General features: G+C 33.8%; 2 protein-coding genes across 22 annotated transcripts in view; one reads left to right on the plus strand and one right to left on the minus strand.

Moving 5' to 3' along the window:
- Window positions 1-4,448, minus strand: part of Fam135a (family with sequence similarity 135 member A) — a 104,263-nt gene extending 99,815 nt beyond the window's left edge. For 9 of the 11 annotated variants that reach the window (XM_040282903.1, XM_021732565.3, XM_021732563.3 and 6 more), the window contains exons 1-2: window positions 4,310-4,448; window positions 2,617-2,705 (exon numbers count right to left, since the gene is read on the minus strand). The gene's annotated coding sequence lies outside the window, so the exon portion shown is untranslated. Of the gene's footprint in view, window positions 1-2,616; window positions 2,722-4,309 lie in introns of all 11 variants that reach the window. The other 2 variants (XM_040282902.2, XM_021732562.3) reach the window with 2 other exon arrangements.
- On the plus strand, window positions 3,775-14,953 carry LOC144366162 (uncharacterized). Of its 11 annotated transcripts, none has more exons than XM_078019796.1 (5): window positions 3,775-5,402; window positions 7,681-7,724; window positions 8,445-8,539; window positions 13,465-13,848; window positions 14,291-14,953. In XM_078019796.1, exon 1 carries the CDS (start codon window positions 3,963-3,965, stop codon window positions 4,557-4,559), a length of 597 nt encoding a protein of 198 aa, XP_077875922.1. In that variant the 5' UTR covers window positions 3,775-3,962; the 3' UTR covers window positions 4,560-5,402; window positions 7,681-7,724; window positions 8,445-8,539; window positions 13,465-13,848; window positions 14,291-14,953. The 11 variants fall into 11 exon arrangements, with proteins under 11 accessions (XP_077875922.1, XP_077875925.1, XP_077875923.1 ...); XM_078019799.1 differs by having other exon boundaries at window positions 3,775-4,889; XM_078019797.1 differs by lacking the exon at window positions 13,465-13,848.
- Window positions 14,954-19,125: the final 4,172 nt, after the last annotated feature.

Raw genomic sequence — 19,125 nt, forward strand, 5'->3', positions numbered from 1 at the left:
GCCTATCACATTTTCATTTTGCTATTACATGTCAATAAAATAGTTATTAATTTTACATAAAGGGACTAGTAGCAGCTTACATTTTAAACTAAATCACCTGAGGGGGAAAAACAATTTTATGTCTTAATGGAAACCTGTGTAAGGACAAAGGTAGTCTAAATATCTGGGGTTCTCAATTCCAAAATATGAAAATAATGGTAAAGGGTACATAAGCTTCCAAAGTCTTAAACAGTGATTGCCAATATGCCCTGACTTTATTGCTTAGACATTTATAGACAATACATTTCCAAGCCTGACTTACTGGCAATTTGAAAACATCAAAGAGTTAACACCTAATCCCAGCAGATCAGGAGGCTTAAGGCAAGAGGATCATGAGTTCAAAGCCAGCCTCAACAAAAGTGAGGCACTAAACAACTCAGTGAGACCCTGTCTCTAAGTATAATACAAAATAGAGCTGGGGATGTGGCTCAGTGGCCCAGTGGCCCTGAGTTCAACCCCCAGTACCCACACCCGCCCCCCAGCAAAAGAAGAATGCATGTTGGTTACCATCACTCAAAAAACAATCATGAATAATGAACTTTTATCCCATAAGGAAACATCATGGGATTCAATATAAAAATGCTAATTCTAGTTTAAATTAAGAACTATAGTAAAAGGACATTTCATAAAACTTAACAGAAATGTACCAAAATGCCATTGGTAGACTTCTATATTGGCAAACATAATTTAAAAACACTATTCTGAATGGTATACATCTAGAGATGTAATTCCACAAAAGGAAATATGCTACAATTTTTCTCAAAATGATTTCCTGATTAATACTTCATGAAGTCAAGTAGGAGATAATGAGAATGAGAATAATGAGATAATGAGAACAGCTTGATATACAAATTATATTTTTAAAAGATGTATGTTTCTCTATTGGTAATACCAAATATAGATCAAATAGTAATATAAAATAAAAAGCAAACATAGGTACTTAAAACTTGTTGGCCTACCAACTCTTAGACCAATAGCTTTTAGTATGTTATTTCATTTAACTCTCTGTAAGAGCTAATATATTACTCCATTTTATAGGAGAGGAAACTAAGAAGCATAAAGTTTATGTTGCAAGCTCATACAGTAAGTAAATAATAAAAAAGGACAAGTCACCATGAGTTCAATTTTTAATGGTATAATTTGTCTAACACTATTATATTTTTGTTAAGAAAAGAGACTAATTTTTATTTTAATTTAGTATACCTTTGATAACCAAGCATATACCTGTTAAAACCTGCCAATCCTTAAAAATAAAATGCTGAAACCAACTTGTTTCAAAAAACCGCTAGTTTCATTAAGAATGTTTTCTTCTCATATTATTACTCTGCTTCTCATTCCTATTCATCTCTAAACCTTTTTCCTGGGTACGCAAAACAACAACAACAAAAAGCTATTCACTTCAAATCTATATGTCCCATCTCCACTCATTTATTTGAATGAACACATGTACATATCACAAAACTCTTGAGTAGTTTTTCCTCAATACCCAGAATCAAAGCAAAGTCTTTATCCTTTCTATTCCTTAAGTACCCCCAACACACAATTTTCTAGCTAATGTAATTAATTTTACATTTTAAAGTGCAAACTTCCACGTGAACAGTTATATGGAAGTAATACACAGATTTACAATTTTGGTTGACACATCGGGTGGTGCTCTAGGAATAAGATACTTTTGAAACACACCCACCTACTCTCAAGGATCTGTATTTACAGAGAACAAAATGAAAATACAAGATAACCAACACTTAAAAAGATAGCCAAAGATAACTTTTATTGTTCCTTTCAGTACTAACTCCTGGCAAACAAGGAGCATTATCTGTCTCACTGTATATAAACATTGACTGAACTAAGCTAATCCATAATTCACTAGTAGTCTACAACATTTTTTTACAGAAATCTGAAATAAAAAAAAATCTAAAGCTTCAACTGGATTTTAAAAGGATTTAAGCAGTCAATATATTCCTACTATATAATTTAAAATCAGAGGCAAAAATTTAAGTACTTACATAGGAATTTTTGTCTATGAAGGTCCAAAGCATGTTTAAATGATTAGGTCTTTGCTATGAAGAGGTCACTGGATAGCCAACTTTAATATCCACCTTTTACAAGGTGGAGACATTAAGGTATAGAGGGTAAGTGTCTTCTACAAACCAATGTCATGAGTCATCATGAGTTCAAGTCTTCTGACATCTAGTCCTGTGCCTGCTATACACCATGAATTCTTACTTTAATTTCTAAGAGCACAGAATTAACTCATTCCAATACATAATCTGTAGGTATTAATTTTTTTAAAAATAAACATTTACCTAAAAATGAAAAAAAAAACCCTTGCATTTAAACATTTAAAGGGAGCAGGCATCTTCAGAAAGAGCAGTAATCTTTATCTGCATCTGAAAAATCAGATATCTCAACAACTCTTATCATACCAAATAATTGCTCTGTTCTTCTAAAAAAAAAAAAAGTGCCCTTTATAACATCAAAACCTCCTTTTACCTCCAAGTCACCTTGAACAAGAAATATACTCCCTTGCCTTGGTATTACCCTTCTTAAAGTAGAAACAAAAAATTTAATTCCTACCTGACATAGATAACATAAGGAAGAATTTACTGTTTGTGGACTGCTTTGGATTTCCAGAATGAAATACATAATCCAGTTGATCTTCAACCCTAAAATAAAGGCAAACTTCACTGAAAATAATTATTTCAGCAGATCCCTTCAAAATAAGATACTATACCACTATTCATAGAGAAGTTTTATTAAAATCAAATCTTGATCATAATAAAATGAGAGAAAACTTTCAAAACTGTTTAGGAAATTCTTTTGCCAACTCAAGAATTTAATACTTCTGTTCTTGAGTATTTCTCCTTCAGTAAGCATACTACTTCTATTTTTAAGTTAGCAGAAATTGTACACATTTATTAAAGAGAACAGTGACACTCAGAAAAATGTTGTAACCCATTGCAATAGCAACATATAAAACAGAATTAATAATAAACTTGTAAAAAAATTGTTAAATTCCATTCAAGGTTTGCTCTTGGACATCTATATTTACTGGAGGATACTGAAATTTCTAAAATTTAAGAGTGGATTTGTAGGTCAGCCTTTAAAAATTTTTAACTTTTCATAGTTTCATGATGTCTGTGCTGGAATTGCTTCTGTAGGTATGACAAGTAAAAACAATTTTTAAAAATTAAAGCTTCAATCAGTAAGTCTAACAATAGGTGTACTCTTCTGATGATATTTCTAGCTGGTGGAGAAAGATGAAGAAATTTCATTAACTTGAAAGCTGAACTAAGAATACTGAGTAGCTACTGAGCTTAGGAAAAATGCAGAAGAGACTAGAAGAGCATGTTAGAACTCTTCAAGAATTTAACAAAAACTGAAACAAACGAAGAGTTTCAACCTATACAAAAAATATTAAAGAGTTTTAGAGGAAAAAAAAAATCAAGATTAGAGGCTAGAAATGGGGCCAGGATGGAATAGGATGGAAGGACAGGGACAAAACTAGCAGTGAAGTAGGGTACCAAAAGAGCTAAGGAATTCAGGGCCTCCGAAGGTAATGTGGTGGTGGTGGTGGGGCGGGATGGAATGAACTCTAGCGTAAAGCGATGCAAAAAAACTCAAAACACAACAGCAACAACAAACCATAAGAAGAAGTACCAAAGAAGGAAAGTAAGAGGAAAAGAAAGTCAAGATAGAAATTGACGGAGGTAACAGAGCTAGAAACCTGGTGGGCGAGGGCCAGGAGCTCCCTGTAGGAAAGAAGCAGACCAAGGATGCACAAGGAAAGGGAAAAAACCAAGGGGAGCAAAAAATATGCATTGCCTCCGGGACCAAACACCACCGGAGCGAAAAGGCAAGTGGGCACGGGATGAAAGAGCAGAACCATGAATGGGGGATAAAGGCGAGATAGAGAGGCGAAGATGGAGCCGGGGGCGAAGGGCAGGAGAAGGCTGGGGCACCAGAGGCGTGAGGTTCAGGAAGAACCGGCAGAGGAACGTACGACAGGGGCACGGAGACAGGGAGTGCCCGCAGAGCTAAGCGCTGCGGCCCCTTGGCTTGCCGGAGAGTGCCCAGAACCGCCGTCCCTACCGACCTTCACCCGGCCCGGGGCTGCGTCCGACAGCGAGCAGCCGGTAGAGAGGCCGGAGCGGGCGAGAAGGGGACGAAGAGAAGGAGGCCGCTTCCTGCCTGGCCCCTGGGAAAGAGGGACCGAGGGAGGGGTCGTGAGTGTCGGGAGCGACAGGACCCGGAGCAGAGAGGGGCTTACCTCTCAACCGTCTCCACCTCTTCTCTCTTCTGTTGGATGGAAGAGCTCGGTGTCCAGCTGGAAGAAGACGTCCCTACCCGGGTCAGCACCATTCCGCCCGGGGCCCACTCACAACGCCATCGCAGCAACCGCAACAACCGCAACCGAGGAGCCGGTTCGTCACCGCCGCTCGGCTACTGGCCCAGAGCCGCCAGCGAGCATGCGCAGTCGTCTCAGTCCCAAGAGAGCCGGTCAGGCGGGCAATACCTGAGATCAACAGGTCTCAGGCCGCGCGGTCCCGCCCCCGTCCTCTCTCACCTCCCCCTCCCGCCTCTTCCCACCCCTCTCTGAAGCTAGGCTCCGCCCCTACCAAGCTCCGCGCCCCGCCCCTCGGAATCCTCAGCGGCGCTCCAGCTCGGGAGCCAACTGAGATTTCGAGAGATTTGTTCGCCTTCCCGACTCCCACTCCCAAGTTCCCGCGAGAATGGGAAGTTTGCGTCAATAAAAAGCGCGAGCTCTAGTAAATGGGCTCATCTTGGGTTTGTTGAAACCAGGTTGAAGACTGGTGGAAAGAGGAAATCAGAGAGGGCAAAGGAGAGGAGTACTGATTTTAGCTTTTTCTCACATTATTCTTTCTCGTTTTCTGTCTTTACTATTTCCTAACAGTGCTGGGAAGGCAGCCCTGTGTCTGCGCTACTCAAATTTGTGCAATAGGAAAGGAAGCTGCGGGGGATTTCTCCTAGCTGGGGACAGCTGCTTTTAGGGACTCCTTTGTGTTTTTGGCTAGGTGTGGGTGCTGATGTGGTATTTTCTTGGTTGATGACGTACAGAGGGGTGGGAGGGGGCCCTTGAAGGAAGCCTTGGCTCTCAAATTCCATTAACAGAATTTGAGTTATAGCCCATTAATTTATTTCATTCTTCTGTTCGTGAACTTTACCCAGCAGAATATTTTGTTGGTGCGTAAAGCTCAGTATGTGACTAAAGCAAAGTTAAGAAAATTGTGGCTATGGCTTGCGTGTTAAAAATGAGTTAGGAAGATGGATAGTGGTGATGATTGCCCAACCGTGCGAATAGACAATGCCCCTGAACTGTGCATTTATATGTAGTTAAAATGGTAAATATTATGTATATATTACTACAGTGAAAATTAATTAGAAGGAAAAAGCTTTGTACATTTATTTGGAAGTAACCAACATTATTCTCTTGCACCTTAGCAAGTTTTTTTTTTAATTTAAACTTTGATTTTTCTTCATCTTTGGATGAATTTTTAAGGTGATTGAAAGTGCCCCGTTATTTTATGATAGTCATTCTATTAGGATTTGCATAATGGCTTGCTTTTCAGGTTCCTAGTTTATCGCTTCTTTTATAGGCCTTTTTCATTTTACTATCCTCTATATAAGGGCTTTTATTGCTTGTTTTGTGATTTGAACTGTATCCTCAAAATTGAAAGATTCTTTTCTATTTGGGTTCCAACTGTCTCCTAAGAAAGTATACTTAACCAATTATTTGCATTTAAACGTGCATGCATCCCTAAAATAGACCCTGTCCCAAGATTATTTCCCTGTTCCATATTCCCTTTATTCAAATCATATGTTTAAATCATCTACTATGTGGAGGCACTGTAGTAATCTTGGAGGAAACCAACATGAATAAAAGAACTTGGGTGGAGTGGAGTGTTTGCATACTTGTCTTATTGGATGTATGTAGGCCTGATGTATGCACAGATATGTACAGAGAGCTATTCAAGCTCTGAGGAGAAGCATTGGTCCAATTTAGATTGAAGAGAAGTCATGAGTCAGGAAAGACTTCCAGAAGAAAAATTACTCCGGAGAGTTACTGAAGTGGGATATGTGGTGGTTGGGATGAGGAGAAAAAAAGGGCTTGAATAAAAGCTGTTCAGTGGGAAACTGATCTTTACCCTGAATTCAAACCAAGAGCACTTTGATGCATGCCACTGTTTGGGGATATTAGGTTAAAAAGTGGATAAGGATCATGGTGATCTTTTGAAGGAGTCAGATCAATTCAACTACTATATTTTTGTTGTTGTTGTTAAAAAAAAAAATGTGTACCAAACACTGTGCTAGTTACTGAAGAGTACAATCAAGATTGAGTCAATCTTAGCTTTCAGGAAGTTTGCAATTTCATAGGGGGAGACAGGAACATAAAATGTCATTTTTTTTTAGTTGTGCTGAAAGGGTTAAATTGAAGTAGGCATGTTTGGGAAGAGGTTGTTTGGGAATCTAGAAGAGTAGCACTTGAAATTAACCTAGGCATTTAGGCAAGACTTCCTGGAAATTCCATTAATGGAAAAATAAAAATCAATCTCTTAAAGGAAATGAGAAAAATTTTGTCTCCTGAAGTAAAGACAGAGAATATAGCTTGCATTGATCTCATTGTCAGATTACCTGGGTTCTAGTTCTTGTTTCTGCATCACACTATGTAACATTGAGAATCTCTTCACTTTGTCAGTCTGTTTTCTCTCATATGTAATGAGAATAAGTTAAATATAATTTAAATTCCTTTAGAAATTTCGTGATTCTAAATTTATTTCCAATGTATCTTTCTGGGTTTTGCATCCTCTTTAATGCTGCTAATAATTATTTTTGTGTCACATTTAATGAACATTAAGCTAAGTCTTAAGTCACATGTGGCAATTTCCATCCAGGTTTTGAGTGCACAAAGGATGTAAGCTTTGGAATCCTTTCTATCTTGTATATCAAACTTTAGCATAGAATGTTTTTTAATCGAACTGTTGTATTTTCTTAAACTGATGATCAGGTTATATCTCTCCTTCACAGTTGCATAATATCTACTCAGCTGAATATTCAGATAGTAGAAGAAATTAATATTGTAAATTTGCAAATAGTCTTATGGAAAGATGCCTCATATTTGTCAGTTGATAGACATTAATTCACTAAGTAAATAACCCTGCTTTTTTATTTTTTCCAAATATTCCTGTTGTAAATATGGTTACTGTCAACTGTGAAATTTAAGTTAGAAATAAGATGTATTCAAAATTATTCACAACTTTTTCCAACAATATGATTCTTTTTAGCATTTAATATATGGAATTATTAATTGTTTTTTGGGAAAATTTTGAATATTCTCTAATAAATAAGTTATTGAAAGTATTTTGTTAGTTGGCTTTCCCTCAAAAATTACCTGAGATAGATCAGTCTGTAGAAGGAAAGGTTTATTTTGGCTTATGGTTTCAGTCCATGATAACTTGGCCCATCTCTTTGGGCCCATGCTAAGGCAAAACATCATGGTAAGGGAGCTCATGATGGAGGAAAGCTGCTTACTTCATTGGGAGTGTGTGTATGTGTGTGGGGAGGGGTTTTCAATAACCCTTTTAAGGACACATCTCCAATGACCTTGCTTCTTTTTTCTAGGCCTACCTCTTAATGTGTCCACCACCTTCCATCCAGCCCCACAGGTAAGGAACCAATCCTTTAACACATGAGATTTTGGAGACTCCCAGATCCAAACTATAACAAGTGTTAATAAAATATTAATCCTGCTTCTTAGAGAAGTAACTTGTTTCCATATAAAGATTAAAAAGATTTAATCATTTGAAGATTCATAGGTGACTGCCCACGGTACTTAAGAGTAAAAATTCTCAGGAAGTTATATTACTTTAATAACAAATACAAGATTGAGCAAAACAGAGTTTCATTATAGGACTTCCTTCATAGATTAGTAACAGCTATGAACCAGAAAGACAAATGTATTACTTCATAACTTAATGTTGCAATATTAGTTCATGACTTAATAGCCATGGCCTTTCTGGAAGGACTATTTACCAAATTTTCTTCCTTATAATAGTGTTCAAAAAAGAAAATGTATTTTTGTTTTTGTTTTTAAACTGATGATATTGGTTGCTTCTGGTTGTTAGTTGGAGGCTGGAGAGCTTAGTGAGGGATAAAAAAGAAGACTTTTTAAATTAGGTATTCTCAACTTGATCTTATTGCATATATATATATATTAATGGAAAATTGAATCTGTATTAAATAATACAATTTTTATAATGTATATATCATATGCCATAGTCTTTAATAAAATATTACAGAAAACCCTACTCATGCATAATGGATTAAACTTCAGATTAGTTTTTGCTACACAGAGTGAAAAGGGACAGTAACTTCTTAATTTGCAGCTCAGATTACCCAGGTTTCCCAGTGACAGAGTTTCTGTTTGGATCATTGAGAGTGAGCCTGTCAGACAGAAAATATTCCTCCCACCATCAACCCTGTGAGTCATTCCTATGAAATTTAATTATCTAGTATCAAGTGACAGCAAGAAATGACTTCTGAAATTATTCTTTCTGTATATGTCTGAAACTTATCATGGTTTTAAAATGTGGAATATATAGTAGTTATCACTTTATTTGTGATAGCAAACACATTAGGACAACTAATTCTCTCTTCTAACAACTCACATATTATCTGGATTCTTGATCTTTAAGTCAACTCCAGTTATTTATCTTAAGCTTCACATAAGACTGTTTCATTTAGATATCCTGCTGAAAGTTCAGCATATCCTAAATTGGACTCATCATGTTCTCCTTTCTCCTCCACACACAAGATTTTTTCTCTTCCCAAGTTCTAGTTTCTGCAGCGTTATCTCTCCCACTTATTAGACCCTGGACTTCACAGCCATATTAGATGCTTCCCTTATTATTTTCTCCCATCTGTTCCATTTCATGTCCTGTTTGAGTTTTCTTTCCGAATACTTGTTTCAAAATGATTTTCAAATGTAAGGAAAAGTCAGTCTTTGACAAAAGGTGGAAAATTTCTTCTGGTAAGGTGGAAGAAAAGATTTAAGACACAGTGTGAATGGAAATGAAGGAAACTTGTCATTTTTAAGTCTGTATTTTACAGTAAAAAGAAAGCAAGTAAAGGTCGAATAAAACTGATTCATAAGCTATTATAATATCTTCTAGTTTTTGGATCCTAATAATAGTAAACATTTATCAAACCCTTCTCATCTGCTAGGTGCTAGTTTTAATTCTCTATGTGTATTATCTCTGCTCCTCACAAGATTTCAACCAGATAGGCATTATAAACTTCCTGTAAAAATGAATAAACTGAGCATGCTCTTATTGCCAGTAAGTGGTAGACTGGGGTTCTAGTCCAGGTCTCCCTGATCCAGAAACTATGCCACCATACTGCCTCTGAAACAGATGGCTCTTACTGGGCTCATTTGTTTATATTGTCTGAATAATCAAATTATCTTTTAATAGTTTTTAATTATTATTTAAACATAAATTTAAGCCTGAATTGATATCTGCATAAAATAAAAATTTTCCCTTAGCAAATCAAACTATTGTCATTTTTATATAAGTCACTTTTCATGGTTGTTTAGGATTATAAAACATCAAAATTCAATGTTCTTTTTCAATTGTAGGATAATTTTGATAAAAATTTACATTCTTTTTTTATTTATATATGACAGTGGAATGCATTACAATTCTTATTACACACACAGAGCACAGTTTTTCATATCTCTGTTTGTATACAGAGTATATTCACACAATTCGGCCCTGGATTCAATCCCCAGCACCACAAAAAAAAAAAAAAAGTTATGTTCTTGTTTTTAGTTACTTCATGAATTGAGCACATGATAAAAATTTTGAAATATCCACTAATATCTGTAAATTCATAAATTTGTATAACTTTATTTTCTAGTTTCCTTATCTGTAAGATCGTTATCATCATAAGCTGTTTCATGGAGATGTTGTGAAATTGCTTATTGCAAAGATATTTTACAAAAGAAAAGGTACACATTTCTGAATATTCCTCAATAATGAGAAGTAATGATAGATTAATAGCTTGGTTGAATTTTAAATAGATATCTGTAACTAATGCTGAAATCCCCTCCCTCAAAAAATTAGACATACAATTCTAAACTCCTATGTCAGTTTGCAGACCAATAGAGAGAGAAAAATTAGCCTTACATGTTTTAAAATCCAGAAGAAAAAAAATCTTTCCACTTAACTTTTGCATTGGAACCATTGGTGAGAACATAGCAGACAGAAGAAACAACAATGAAATCATGTTTCTATATTCTAGTTCATCATACTTTGTGTCCTCCATGGTTACCTATCAAATTTGTTTATTCTTAGCTTTATTTTAAAATATATATCAGTTGCTGATTTATTTGGGTAAAGAGAGAAAAAAGTTTGTATTATAAAATACATGCATCAAATATTTATTTGTATTATGTCTTTAAAGGCAATTTAATCACTTTCTCAATTTATTCAGCAAAAAAAAAAAGGCAATTTAAAGCAATTTGAGTAGAGGGCAAATCATTAGCTTTTGGGTGATTGTATTTGTAGAAACTTTTTGAAGAGGAAATATGCCCAGGTGCTTGCTTTACAGGTTGTGGGAAAATATTCTTGGCAATTGATTCTCTTTTTGTGTTGTATCATCACCATAGAGAATACAAAAATTAGCATTTGGTGGAGAATTTTGTTGTTACCCATTTAAATTTTTCTACTAATTTTTTATGGTGACTTAAAATGATTTCATATTGCTGAGATTGAAATTTATACCTGGAAAATTTACATGTGCCCTTGACCAACATTTTCCAATTTTGCTTTTAGTTATAAGGCACATGTTCTGAAAACTTGATATATATAATGTATGTCATGGTAACTACAGTTAATAATGTATTATTGTAACTTTCTAAGAGAGTAGATCATAAGTATTTTCACTATGCCCCCGCAGAAAGGTGATTATATAAGGTTAATGTACAATTATATGCTTTAAATATATACAATTTTTATGTGTCAATTATACCTCAATAAAGTTGGGGGAAAATTTACAGGTGTTTTATGCAAAGCTACTTTAGATATTAAAAGTAACTTGATTTAGATATAAATGATATAAAACTGCACTTTTTTAACATATACAATTAAATGTATTCTTCCCATAAAACCATCACAACAATCAAGCTAATGAACATACTATGACCATGAAAAATTTCCTAGAGCCCCTTTGTAATCTCCACCTTCTGCTTCTTCCCTGTCTATGCCTATCCTTTTCAAGCAGTGAACCCTTCCTTTAAACTACAGGTTAGTTTTCATTTTCTAGAATTTTATATGACTAGAATCATAACAGTGCATATTTTTGGCCTAACTTCTTCCATTCAGTACAATTATTTTGAGATTCATCCATGTTGGTGAATATAATAATAGTTCACTCCTTTTTATTATTGGATAGTGGCCCATTGTACCACAATTTGATTATTAATTTACCTGATTATGTATCTTTGGGTGGCTTCCAATTTGGAATTATTTCAAATAAAACTGATTTGAACATTTTTACAGGAACTTCTATAGACACATACTTTTTATTTCTCATAGATACATAAATATCTAAGAATAGAATGGCTGGATCATATGGTAGGTTTATGTTTAATTTCTTTAAAAAACTGTCAAATTATTTCCCCAGAGATTGTAGTAATTTATAGTGTATGAGAGTTTTGGTTGCTTTATAACCTTGTCAGCATGTTAGCTATCCTATTAAGTATGTAGTAGTGTCTCATGTGGTTTAAATTTGCATTTCTGTAATGACTACCAATATGGAGCATTTTTTCAAATTTATTTTCATCCATATAACTTTGGGAGGTAATTGCTTAAATCTTTTGTACATTTTGTTTTTGGGTTGTTTTCTTGTTACTGAGGTTTGAAGGGTTTTTTTACATATTTCAAATACACTTCCTTTTACAGATATGTAGTTTGCAATTATTTTCTCCTAATCTTTGCATTTTCAATAGTGTCTTTAGGAGAGCAGAAGTTCTTAATTTCGATGGAGTCTGATTTGCCAGTTTTCTTCTTTATGGATTGTGCTTTTGTAGTCATCTAATAGGTTCTTTGTCTAACCCAACATCACAAAGATTTTCTGCTTTTATGATTGAATCTTTAGTATTTAAAACTAAAATCTATTTAAGTTAATTGTATATAATTGTATTGAAGGTATTTTTTTTTGCATTAGGAAATCCATTTTTTTCTAGCATCATTTGTTGTAAAAACAAACAAAAAACCCCAAATCTTTTATCTTTTGAATTGCTTTTGTATCTTTATTGAAAATCAATATATCATGTCTATTTCTGGACACAGGACTCTGTTCCATTGATCTATTTATGTATATTTATGCTAATCCTATACTGTCTTTCAGTAGCTTTATATTAGAATCAGGTTGTAAAAATTTCTAACTTCTTTCTTTTTCAAAGTTATTTTGGCTATGAAAGCTCTTTGGCAATTTCCTGTGAATTTTAGGATGAGTTTGTTAGTTTCTACGTTTAAAAAATCTGCTAGGATTTTGATTGGAATTGCATTGAATTTATAGATCAACTTGAGGAGATTTGACATATTAACAATATAAATGTTCAAACTCATTATTGTATATTTCATTCAAGTCTCCTTTAATTCCTCTCAGCAGTATTTTGATATGTTATTGTATAGGTCTCACACATCTCTTGTTAGATTTATGTATAAGAATTTCATATTTTGATGTTTTTGTAAATCTATTATTTACATTCCAATTGTTGTTGTAACTATATAGAAATACTATTGTTTTTATATTGATATTATATCCTGCAACTTTATGAAAACCAAAGATTCTAATAACTTTCTCCATATATGCCATTAGATTTCACATAGATAATAACATTGTAAATAAAGACAGTTTTGCTTTTTGTTTCTTTTCATTGCTTTATTGCTCATACTTACTTAAATAAAAATAATGTAATCCTTGTTTTATTATTTATCTTACAAGGAAAGTATTTAATCTCTCACCATGTTACCTGAAAGCATTTTTGGAGATGTCCTTATTCAGGCTGAAGAGGCTCTTTTCTATTTTTTTCTAAACAAAGTCTAAAATGCTTCTCAACAAAAGAAACAATCAGTAAGGTGAATAGAGAGCCTACAGCTTAGGAACAAATTTTTACTACTTGCACATCAGATAGAGCACTAATCTCTAAGGTATATAAAGAACTCAAAAAGCTCAACTCCAAAACAAATAACCCAAACAATAAATGGGCCAAGGAACTGAACAGACACTTCTCAGAAGGTGTTATACAATCAATAATCAAATATATGAAAAAATTTTCAACATCTCTAGCAATTAGAGAAATGCAAATCAAAACTAATCTAAGATTTCATCTCACTTCAGTCAGAATGGCAGCAGTCAAGAATACAAACAACAATAAGCATTGGCGAGGATGTGGGGGAAAAGGCATACTCATACATTGCTGGTGGAATTACAAAATGGTGCAGCCAATATGGAAAACAGTTTGGAGATTCCTTGGAAAACTTGGAATGGAACCACCTTTTGACCCAGCTATCCCACTTCTTGGTCTATACCCAAAGGACTTAAAAACAGCATACTACAGGGACACAGCCACATCAATGTTTATTGCAGCACAATTCACAATAGCTAAACTGTGGAACCAACCTAGATGCCCTTCAGTAGATGAATGGATAAAGAAAATGTAGTAATTATATACAATGGAATATTACTAAGCAATGAAAGAGAATAAAATCATTACATTTGCAGGTAAATAGATGAAGTTGGAGAAGATAATGCTAAGTGAAGTTAGTGAATCCCCAAAAACCAAATGCTAAATATTTTTTCTGATTTAAGGAGGTACTGATTCATAGTGGGATTGGGAGTGGGAACGTGGGAAGATTAGACAAACTGTGGATAGGGGAAAGGGGAGGGAGGTGGAAGAGGGAGGGGACAAGGAAGTAAAAAAAGATGGTGGAATGAGATGGATATCACTACCCTAAGTACATATATGAAGAAGACACAAATGGTGTGAATATACTTTGTATACAAGCAGAGAGGTGAAAAATTGTGCTGTATATATGTAATATGAAATGTAATATATTTTGCTGTCATATATAACAAATTAGAATAAAAAATGTTTTTTCTTTAAGAAAGGTACTAGAAAAACAACTCAGCACCAAAATAAATAAAAATTCACTATGTTGTCTAGGTTGTCTCCAAACTCCTGGGCTCAAGTGATCCTTCTGCCACCCAAATAGCTGGGACTCCAAGTCATGTGATACCATGCCTATCTTCTTCTATCTTGATTTGCTGAGAGATATAACACCTTGCCTGACCAACTTTTACATGTATTTTAAACTTCACAGTGCATTGTTCTTATTTGTTTTAGTCAATTGTTTTTAAAAGAAATTTAAATGTAAATATATGATAAATCTTTGTATTTATCTACATAATTATCATTTTCAGTATTCTGTGTGTCTTTATGTTGCTCCAGATTTTCATCTGGTATTATTTTTACTCTTAAACATTAAAATTCTTATAGTACAAGTGCGCTTCTTATATATACTTTCACTATTTGTATATCTGAAAATGTTATTATTTTTCCTTAGTTTTTAAAACACATTTTTATAGGGTATAGAACTCTGGACTGACCATTCTTTCAATCTTTTATGCATTCTACTCCATAGTTTCCTAGTTTCCTTGTTTGCATTGTTTCCAACAAGAAACCTGCTGTTATCTTTATTCCTAGTTATGTAATGGGTAGTTTTTCCTTCTGCCTGCTTTTAAGATCTTTTCTTCTTTCCAATTTTAAATAATAATTTGATGATGATATTTGTGTCTTTTTCCAATAAATCTGTACATTTGAAAAGAGTGTGTATTCTAGTAGTTTTGTTCACTAATTTTTTCACACATACCATATATATATATATATATATATATATATATATATATATATATATACACATACATATATATATTACATATATGACCTGAAGGTAATTTTATACAATTTTAAAAATAATATTGTATGTGAAGCAATTTCATGGTATGAAATTATCCAGTGGTGGTGTCATGTTAGTGCTCAAAAAGTTTCAGACTTTGGAGCATTTCAGATTTTATATTTTTTAACTAGGGATGCTCAACCTGTATTTCATATAGTTCAAGGGGATGTATTCTACTCTATATTTTGGCAAAATGAAAGGAATTATTCAATTAATAATCTAGAGAACAGATTAAAACCCAAGGGCAGTCATTAAGTCTGTGAAACTAGGCAAGACGTGTAACCACTCTAGTACTTGGTTTCTTCTTTTTTATTGTGAAAAGGGGCTATATCATAGATTCCACTAGTCTGTGAGTATCCTGTGTTAGATAACCTTAGGTCCATTCAGTTTATTGCTTTCATGCCTTTTATTAATCTTGATTTTTTTTCCTCACAATATTACATTAAGAGATCATGTATAAGGTAGATATGATCTTAGGTTGGTCTAATCAGTTCTATCTATGGCCTTAGTTTTTGAAATCTAAATATTTTGTCTAAAGTAGTCAGAAATGCCTCATATATACTATTCTGGTATAGGAAGGTATTCATCTTACATGGAGTTTTTCTGGGATAAATTTTAGTGTTAAAATTCCTTTTACACAGAAAACAACTTTGCTTGTCTTTCTTTTGTGATGCTGGAGATTGCACTCAAGTTCTTATGCATGCTAGGCATGAATTCTACCACTGAGCTATATCTCCAGCCTACTTTTGCTTTTCTATTTATCTCAAATAGTACCTTGCACAAATCAGGCTTTAATAATTGTACATGGTTTTTTATCTTATTTAATAAAACAATTAATAATTTGTGTCAGCAGTAATGTTTAATTAAAAATTTGGGCCTCTTAGATAAAAAGGAAAATAAAATTCTTTAATTCTCAAAGAGTTAATCTATTATTTTTAGGCTTTTTAGACACAGAACAATAATAGAACAGTTAAATTATGTCCTGACATCAGTTTAATACATCTTTTTATTATAAAAATAATAATACTAATTGGGGCAATGTACAAATATTTATTAAAAATTGTTTATTTGTTGCAGGCACTGAGAAATTACAGCTGTGGGGAAAAAAAGACAAAACCCCAGCTGTTGTGGAGTTTTAGGTTCTAATGCAGGATGATAAACAGTACTGTATCATATATTGTATATTATACTGTATATTTATACCATATACTGTATATTATAAAACAATCATATAACCAAGTTCAAATTAGTGAGATGTTTATGGAAGTGATTGGTACCACTTCCTGAACTACATTAAAAAATTCCCATGTATGATCTTTTCTTGCTCCCTATTTGCTGGTTAGATGCCAGCTCATCTCAGGTGAAATCAAGACGACAAAATCAAGATTCAGTTCCAAAGGCAAAATCCCAATTCATCTTTGTCAAATCTGAGTATTTTGTCTTTTTTTTTCCTTTCATGATTTTCAGTGGGATCACTGCTTTGGAACTGAATCTTGATTTTGTCTACATATGAGTTTTGGCTAAACTCATATCTTTATTTTTACTCTTTGGTGGTTCTGGAGATTAAACCCAAGGCCTAGTGCATACTAGGCATGTGCTCTGCCACTGAATTACATCCTAGTCCTTGAGTTTTAGCTATATTTTGATGGAGTTATTTCTCATCATCTTGGAATGTTTACTTTGAAAATGTTATAATTTAGTGACTTTTTTGAAAAGGTAATTTTATGTTAAAACAAGTTAGATATGTGTATACACACACATATATATATATACATAACATATATAATAAAACTAATTGTGAGCTTAGATGTGCAGGCTACATGCCAATCACATTACTTTTCTTTTAGTTACTATATAGGCGAAATAATAAACTTTTCAGTAGTTTTGGTTTTTCAAAGGAAAAGAAACCTGAATTCATAGTCTGCCTCTTAAAAACAAACAAAACAGATCATCTAAATTTTGGCTCATCTGTGCAACTCTGGACAAGTTAGTGTCCTAAATTTCTTCAGTTGTAAAATATGAAATAATGGCAACATTGTTGTGAGCTTTGTTGTGAATAAAAGCATATAAGGTGCTTGGCTTAGCAGCTATTGCATGGAAAGAATATAATACAAAATAAACTTATTATTTGATTTTCAGAATTTTTTCCCTGAAGAAGACATCCTTTATGTTTTGAGCCTTAGCAAATTTAATTCTGTTCATGTCATTTTATGAATCAGTAATGTCATTACCTCTGATGTAGATCAGAACCTATTATATTTGCTCCTGTTTAAACAGGGGAGGTGCCCAACTTGCTATGTCTCTTCCTTGCTATCTCTTCTCCACCTTCCAAATTCTCCTTTGGATCAGGTATATGCCTCACTATTTGGCATGGCCACACCACAGGCTGATAAAAGGAAACATATTAGTGAGTCTAGTCTTTTCTGTTAGTAGAGAGAAAAGCATATGGTCACAGTGCATGCAATTCTAACTGGTGAGGAGTGGCTCATTTTTCAGTAATATTTAGTCATCAAAGACTCAGTTAGGATTGCCCACTTCCATACTCCCAAAGTTAGGATGCTTGTTCTGTGTTTGATGATAACAGATCAAAGTTTCATTAAATTCAAAATGAACAAATAGTTCTTGACCTTTTATAACAAAACAATGTTATTTTAAAATGAAACAAATGTACAAAAATGATTCTATTGACAATGCATCTTTTCATCTGTTAGGCACAGAGCTTTTGAAGTAATGGAAATGTGACGGCAAAATTTCCAGGGCATTCGGCTTTCAGCCACAGCACTTAAGGCAGATTACTGGTTGCTAAAATATGAATATAAAAACACCTGACTCACCAAATTATTTCCTAGAATAGTTAGCTGGGTGGAGGCTTGTGAAGTTAATAACTAAACCCAACCCTCAAGTCTATTGGCAAAAGGCATATTTAAGCTTAGTGACTCTGTATCCACCCAGAAAGATAAAGGAGACTTTGATATCCTGCTTGGTTGACTGGAAGAGGAAAATGACTCATATGTCACCTGGAACACTGAATGAGTAGCCTGTATTGGAAATATTTTGAAAGGTAAGTGGAAGTACTAAACCAGTCTTTCAGACTACACTACAACAAGCCTGAGGCAGTTGGTGATTCAATAAATAAGACTTTTAAAGGAGAAAAAGTCTGTGCAAAAAAAAAAAAACAGAGCAGAGCAAATAATCTTTGCATTAAGAAGATGTGAGTCAAGTTATGCTGGCTTAGAAAAATGAATTATACACCTTCATGATCTTCAGATAGACATATAATGTTAAATGACCTAAGGTAAATGAAGCATCTGTCTCAGTGTCTAGCTGGTATGGAATGTCACTCAGTATTATTTCTTCCCTGCATCTCTGATCTTTCTCTTTTGTTTGTTGATTGGTTTAAAAGGAAGGATACTTTAAGGTATCTTTATATAGTTTCATATAAAATTCATGTTTCTAAGGTATTAGAGCCTAAAGTCTAGCTCTTCATGTTGGTTTTACTATTAACAATAATCAAACATGACAGCAAATTTAGTCATCTGTATAAAATTCTGCCATATGGTTCAAAATTATTTGGGGACAGCATTTTGTAATGAAGACTCTGTAGCTCCCTTTGGTATACTTTCTATGATTTTGCTGAAACCAACCACCTGTACACATAGCTAGAATATAAATTTTAAAAATATCACTGGTCAGTCAATATAGTTACTTAATTTTGAATGCTAAAGTTCCAAGTGTTGACATTTTAAGTTTAAAGCCAATCTTTCTGGTTCTTTTCTGGAGAAAATAAATATTAGCAAATTAGAGCGACTTTTCATCTCTTCAACAATAAATAATTGTTCTGGCTAGAAAAAAATGATTCTACAAATGTTATTAAAAGTCATTTCATCCTGAATAAGGTGATTAGTTCTCTGATTCATGACATGTATGTAAGAACAAACAATATAGAATATTTGAGTGACACATTTTCAACTCCACCCAGTCACCCGTTTCATGTTTAAATGTCATTGTATATATTTAGTACTTCATTAGTCTTAATGAAGTT

This window comes from Ictidomys tridecemlineatus, chromosome 8 (genome assembly GCF_052094955.1).
Source record: "Ictidomys tridecemlineatus isolate mIctTri1 chromosome 8, mIctTri1.hap1, whole genome shotgun sequence".
Classification (NCBI taxonomy): domain Eukaryota; kingdom Metazoa; phylum Chordata; class Mammalia; order Rodentia; family Sciuridae; genus Ictidomys; species Ictidomys tridecemlineatus.